Below are 6,398 nucleotides of genomic sequence, written 5' to 3' on the forward strand. Positions count from 1 at the left end.
TGAAAGATGAGACCTGAAGAGTATGTGCCGCAAAATGAGAGACAGCACAACACATGTCTGTTTCCGAAGCTGAATAATAAATAAAAAAGGTATTCTGACTTTTTTCTCAGAATTGTGAGACATAAACGTGCAAGTGTGTGTTATGAAGTCAGAAATGCAAGATATTAACTCGCAGATCTGCTTTTTCTCTCGCAATTGTGAGTTTATATCTCACAATTCTGAAAATAAGAATTGTGAGATGTAAACATGCAATTTCGAGTTAAAGAATTTAGATTGACATTATCAATGTATTCAATCAATAAAGAATTATGAAATATAGAGATTGTAAGAAAATAACCCCATTTACTGTATTATTTGCCTAATGAATGACAATACAATTTGTAGTTTTAAACATATTCATAAAATATTTGTGTGTTCTCTTTATTATGACATCCGGTCTAGACATTTAAGCACTATTTATGTATAGAACACAACCACTGAAAAGTTTGAAAGTTTCAGCAAGTTATGCCGTGTTCCAGGCAACCCATAACCCGTGTTTTACCAACCTTCTACCTGTGAAAGTGCACCAGATGGGCAGTCAAACCCGTCACTTCCCACCCGTGAACTCGTACTAGATCGATGTACTCCCAGTTCCGGGCTCCGTCACATAGCCCCTGAAACAACTATGCCAGCCCCTACGGATAATATTGCCTACGGATGTGGTGTTTATGCAAGTGGTACACGCTGAGAAATAGACTTTAGGACAATATAACGTTGCAATAAATTTAATAATCTACAGTAGCTACAATTCCTTGCGCTCAGGCAGTTTGGCGTGACTTGCCTGGAACGCAACAAAGTCGTGAGTAGTGGTTTGAAGTTGTGATTTACGGGCTCAAAAGCCTGCCTGGAACACAGCATAAGATACTTCTGTTCTGCAAGGATGCACCGAATGTCAAAATTCAATGTTTCTTGGTTTTCTCAAAAATACTAAGCAGCACAACTATGTTAAACATTGATAATAATCAGAAATGTTTCTTGAGCTGCAATAAGAATGATTTCTGAAGGATCATGTGACACTGAAGACAAGTTCAGAAAGTGATGAAATTTTCCATGACATTCTAATTTATTTAGATGCACCTGTATATTCAAATAGAAAACAGTTATTTGAAATTGTAATAATCTTTCACAATATTCTGTTTCTATTGCATTTTTGATCAAATAATTGCAGGCTTAGTGAGCATAAGAGTCTTCAATAAATTAAACAATTTTACATATTTCAAACTTTTTATATACAGTAAATATTGTTATTAATTTTCTGGTGTTATTTTGAACAGTTTATGTGCTTGTTCCTCTGAAACTTCAACAACAGTTTCACACTGCAGGCTTTAATTAAAGGTTTCATTCTTATGAATGGATACATTTGTTCCTAGTTCTATTTTTTGATTTTCTTTTCATTTGGTGGCAGAGTCTGGAGCCGCAGGGGAATGACACTGATTGTTATGTGCATGAGCCCCCAAATCACTCCTCTCTGCTCATTTCTTCCCGTTTCATTTTCGACTCCAGCGAAGGCCCAAAGGCAGAAGCCATCTGTCTGCTGAGATATGAAACAAACACCTGCAGATAGCTGGAGCTGCCAGCGCTCTCTCTCTTATCTTTAGGCAAAGAAAATGGAGCATGAGCGCGAGAGAGAGAAAGAGAAAGAGAAAGAGTCACAGAGAAATGTGAGAATTATCTGCCCAACGCACTGCTCTTTCAAGTCGGGGGATTGTTAACTATGTTTACAATCCTGTTCTCAAACTCTATTACAATGTCTTGATGATCAAATGTATAAATAACTTACATAAGGATAAAAAAACTGATGTGAAACATACTGCAAGAAAAATGAGAACAGCAATCATAGGTTTTCACATTAAAACACAATGACAAACCAAAATCTACTCTGACGTGATGCATACTGCAAGTAACAAAGCTCCAAACAAAAGCATTATGCTTGCAATTTACAAAACTATTTTGCATTTCACTGACAGTTATAGCTATTTATAACATACAATGCATTGCCAGCCAAATATGTTTTTAATTTCAGAGGCTTGAAAATCCGGATTGTTGACAGATTGGAAATCCTCACAATATTCTGACATAAAAATGACATCCCATCATAAAATAAGACCATTCTTAGCCACACTATTCTCAGCTTTGAGTTTTGCTGCAGAAGTATCAGCTACATTCAGCTAATGTTGAAAGCTTACAAAGTTTTCAATCCCAATTACTTAGTGGTCAATAACCTGAAGAGTAGGGAGGAAAATGTTGCCATGTTGTTGTTTTAATCCTTGTGTTGCGTTCCAGTAAATTTGACCCAGAGAGGATTTTTTTTTTCCTGAAAATTTAATGCCAAAATTATTCAAAATAATGTTTTTTTGACTCAAAAATTGAGGTGCATCAGCTCAGATCACTCATTTCCAAATACAATACCGGTGATAATTCAAAGAAAACAAGTTGACAAAAAGACTGAATCCGATATTTGGTGAAATTTACAAGCTATCTTTGACCAGGAACAACAAGCACTTTTAACACTTCAAGACTTAAAATGATTTACAAAATGACGATTCTGTCATCATTTACACATCCTCGGTTGTTCTAAGCTGTTGAGACTTCTGGAACACAAATAAAGATACTGAATTCTTGCATAAATGTCTTATAGGTTTGGAACAACATGAAAGTGAGTAAATGATGACATGAATTTTCATTTTGGGTGAACTATCCATTTAACAGCTCACATATAAGAGTTTTACCAGGTTTTGGCAAACAGCTGCATGAATTTTCAGCTGAATGTTTTGTTCCAGGAGGGTCAGCATGCTTTTTCCAAAGGAGACAAAAATATAGCTTTGGAAGGAGTTGGTTTGTTTTCAGTTTGATTGACAGCAATGAACCCCACATGTCTGGCGCTAGACTAAAATATCCACCACTGAAGCATGCCAATTTATGCAGCAGACCATTAAATAAAACAGCACTAACCATATAAGTCTAAGTAGGCTATACAGACCTTATGTAAAACACTTAATTTGCTTCATTGTCTTTATGTAATGTGCTTCTAAAAAATGAAAGAAAGGGAATACAACTAAAGAAGAGCTGCACAATGACCTGAAAATTAAAGAGGACAATTTTGTCATCATTTACCTACTTTCAAGTTGTTTTAGACTTAGGATGTGTTTCCCATACAACAATGTAACTCGCTGCTTAACTACTATGTTTTGTGTTTCATTGTTTTACTGTTTAAATTTTGCTGCCTTTATAAAAGACTAATTAATGGTATTCCTGTTTTATGACAACTGACCCCACATAACAACTTGGCATGTGTTCACTAAACTAATCGTTCATTCTTAAGGAAATGTTTATATGTTTTTGTAGCCAAACCTTTAAGATACGTACCAACAGAAATGGACTTTTACAAATAATTCTGAAATAGATCATTAAAATTATTACAACAGTAGTATTTTCACCAGCTAAAAATGGATTTAAGTCAGTCATTTCTATCTTTTGCTTTAGTGAGTCAGAATTATCAGGTTACATTTGACACACTGACACACACTGAAATCAGTGTTGCCAACTTAGCGACTTTGTCGCTAGATTTAGCGACTTTTCAGACCCCCTTAGCGACATTTTTCGGAAAAAGCGACTAGCGACAAATCTAGCGACTTTCTTGGACAAATCTTATTTAGTCTCTGAGACTGTCTGGTACTGCCGCACGAGCGCGAGGTCTCTCTTTCCCAGCGCGCGCCTCTCTCTCTTCATTTGCTCTGTTCAGCGAGCGCAGAGAGGAGCAGCACTTTCAGTTAAAAAAATATATACTGTTGCTTCTAACTCTTTTACATGCGAGTATAGCCGAAATCACAGCACAACCATTGTCTTAATCATATGTGTATTTGATTTCATTAGACAATGTCGTGAATAGGATTTTAGTGCAGATTAATATCTTTAAGAGTGGGTTATGTGTTGTTAATGGACCGCGTTTCAGTCATTATAATATTAATTCCGTTGTTTGTAAACAGAAACATTAAAATATAATAATAAAAACAGTTTTATTGCGAATTTGGCTGCATTAAAATGCAGTATGTAAGCACAGGGAGGCAAGAAAATACGACGCACTTACGTCATGAATATGCTAATTAACGTATGACGTCATCTATCGACATTTAGCGACTTTTCAGGCGGGGTTTAGCTACTTTCCATTGAAAGAAGTTGGCAACACTGACTGAAATACTAGTGTTCTAACAGTTTTGGCCTTACAAATGTGAGTGACAACTTGCCCCGGTCTCCCCTACAATCATATCGAGTACGTGAACAACTGATCTCGCGTTAAACATATAAGCTACTTCATAGTGTTCAAACTAAAACGTGCTTGTCTTACAAAAACATGAATTTGGAGATTGTGAGTTCAGTTTAATTCTTGTTCAGTCTGTGTTGACTTCTTCTAAAGTTCTGCATTAAGAGTGTCTTACCTGAACTCCGGCGCCGTGGTATTCTTCAAACCATAGAAACCGGCGGAGAGCGTCAGCAGCCAGTGCGGCACAAAACTGCCGCGCTCGCACTCTAGATAGGGCGCAGACCACTTGACACGACTTCTGTCCAGAAAATATCCGCCCTGCGCTGCTGGAAACCCTCGACTTTTGGCCAGCCTCTGGGGTCTCTTGCGGTCCCGGAACTCGTTGTACCAGTCGGACTCATGCGTCCTGTTTTTAAGGCGATGGCGCGCGGTGTTGGACAGATCTTGAAGCACTATGCGCTCCTCGCCTCTGGTCGCCTGAAGGAACACCTGCGGACCGGGCGCCTCGGGAGACTCCGTGTGAAATGTGAGCACCGCCCGGTGGATTTTAGGATTCCCTTCCAACATGCTCGTCACCAGCGCGTGGTACCACTGGACATCCCTCCTCAGGTGCTGCTCCCTGGAGCTGTTGGACTGCAGGAGCATGTTTAGGAAGTTGGTGGCGTGCGCCATGGTGTCGAGGACGGCGTGGAGGGAGGAGTGCGAAGCGGCGTGAGCTCCACCGCGGAGGCTGCTCAGCTCGTACCTCCGAGAGCAGTTGACATGCTCCAGGGTGGACGAGTCCCCCGTGTGCAGGAAAGCGGTGACCACCCGCGGCAGATCCTCCTCGAGCTTATGCGCCACCGCCGTCCGCTCGGTGCTGGAGATGGTCGGCTCCTGGTGCATCGTCTCCATGGTGCTGTAAAGCGGATATTTAGCCTTGATTTCAGGATCTTTGTCGTTTTCGGACCATTCCACGTAGCCATAGTTTGATCCCTTCGAAATTCCCATTAGCAGAAGAAGGTAGAGCAGGAATGCATCCATGCCTCGACGCCAACGAGGACCGTGAACGTTCTCCATTGACATTCACTTCCTAAGTGCGTCCATTCCTCAGCTCAACGTAAACAGACGTGCATTGTCAAAAGTTACTCAAACCTAATGGTTCAATCAGACACATCCACACACCGACCACAACACCCACATCTGTGGATCTGACGCGTCAAGCCTCGTAGATCTTGGAGCGACTGTGGCAAATATCTACCGCATCGTTTCTGCTGTGGGTTACTGCAGCGTTCACTGCTCCCATCAGTAACGAATGCTCGCTCGGAGCTGGCGGGGGGCTGATTGTTTCCAAAAGCATCTTTCCCTCGTTACTGTACTGGAGACTTGTGAATGGCCATCGCTCCTGTCAGTCTTTGGTACTTGGGTGGGGTGAAGAGAGACAACAGACAAGGGATGTTGGGACGGGATGTTCTCATGGGCATATTAAGCACTCCTTGTCCATTCTTCTCCTCCATAATCTCATTGATATTAAAGATGCATTGTTTGCTATGCTAAATGTTACATTATTAGGGTAACATTAACCCTTTATGAAGCTGCACTGTAAAAAAAAAAAATGCACCTGAAAAATGTTGTACTACAAAAACGTTTATAATTTTATAACAGACGAATAATTAAAACACCTTTTCTGTACAATATGACTATTGTTAAAAATATATTTTTCTGAATAGAAAGTAAAGAACAAATGGACTTGTATGTGGATTTATTCTTTTTATCTGATATGTGCGTTGAGATGTTTATGTGGCATTTTGTTTGTTGCATAACATTTGTTTTAAATCAGCTTCATGATAATATGCAGAAAATAACTGTTCATTTCTTAAATATTCATCAGTTATGAAACATTAAATTTGAATTGTAAAGCAGCTCTACAGAAGAGAATAGTGTCAATTGGCATTATTCAGCTCAATTCTCAAATCATTGAGTCCTTTATCTGTTGCCTTCTTTGAAAAAGTCTTCTTGTCTGAATCAGGAAAGAAATGACAGATCAAGCACTGTTAAAAAATAAAAGAGTGCTAAACAAATAAGTGGTTTTGATGTTAGGGGACAACAGAGGTTGTTT

The 6,398-nt window shown here is 39.4% G+C and overlaps 1 protein-coding gene across 1 annotated transcript in view; it reads right to left on the minus strand.

The window, feature by feature from the left end:
• LOC109058800 (probable G-protein coupled receptor 158) overlaps positions 1 to 5,948 on the minus strand; it is a 44,190-nt gene extending 38,242 nt beyond the window's left edge. The window contains exon 1 of the mRNA XM_042717951.1: positions 4,476 to 5,948. Coding sequence (XP_042573885.1) covers positions 4,476 to 5,365 — 890 coding nt within the window. The 5' untranslated portion in view covers positions 5,366 to 5,948. The remainder of the gene's footprint in view (positions 1 to 4,475) is intronic.
• Between the last annotated feature and the right edge of the window lie 450 nt (positions 5,949 to 6,398).

This window comes from Cyprinus carpio, chromosome B2 (assembly GCF_018340385.1).
Source record: "Cyprinus carpio isolate SPL01 chromosome B2, ASM1834038v1, whole genome shotgun sequence".
NCBI lineage: Eukaryota > Metazoa > Chordata > Actinopteri > Cypriniformes > Cyprinidae > Cyprinus > Cyprinus carpio.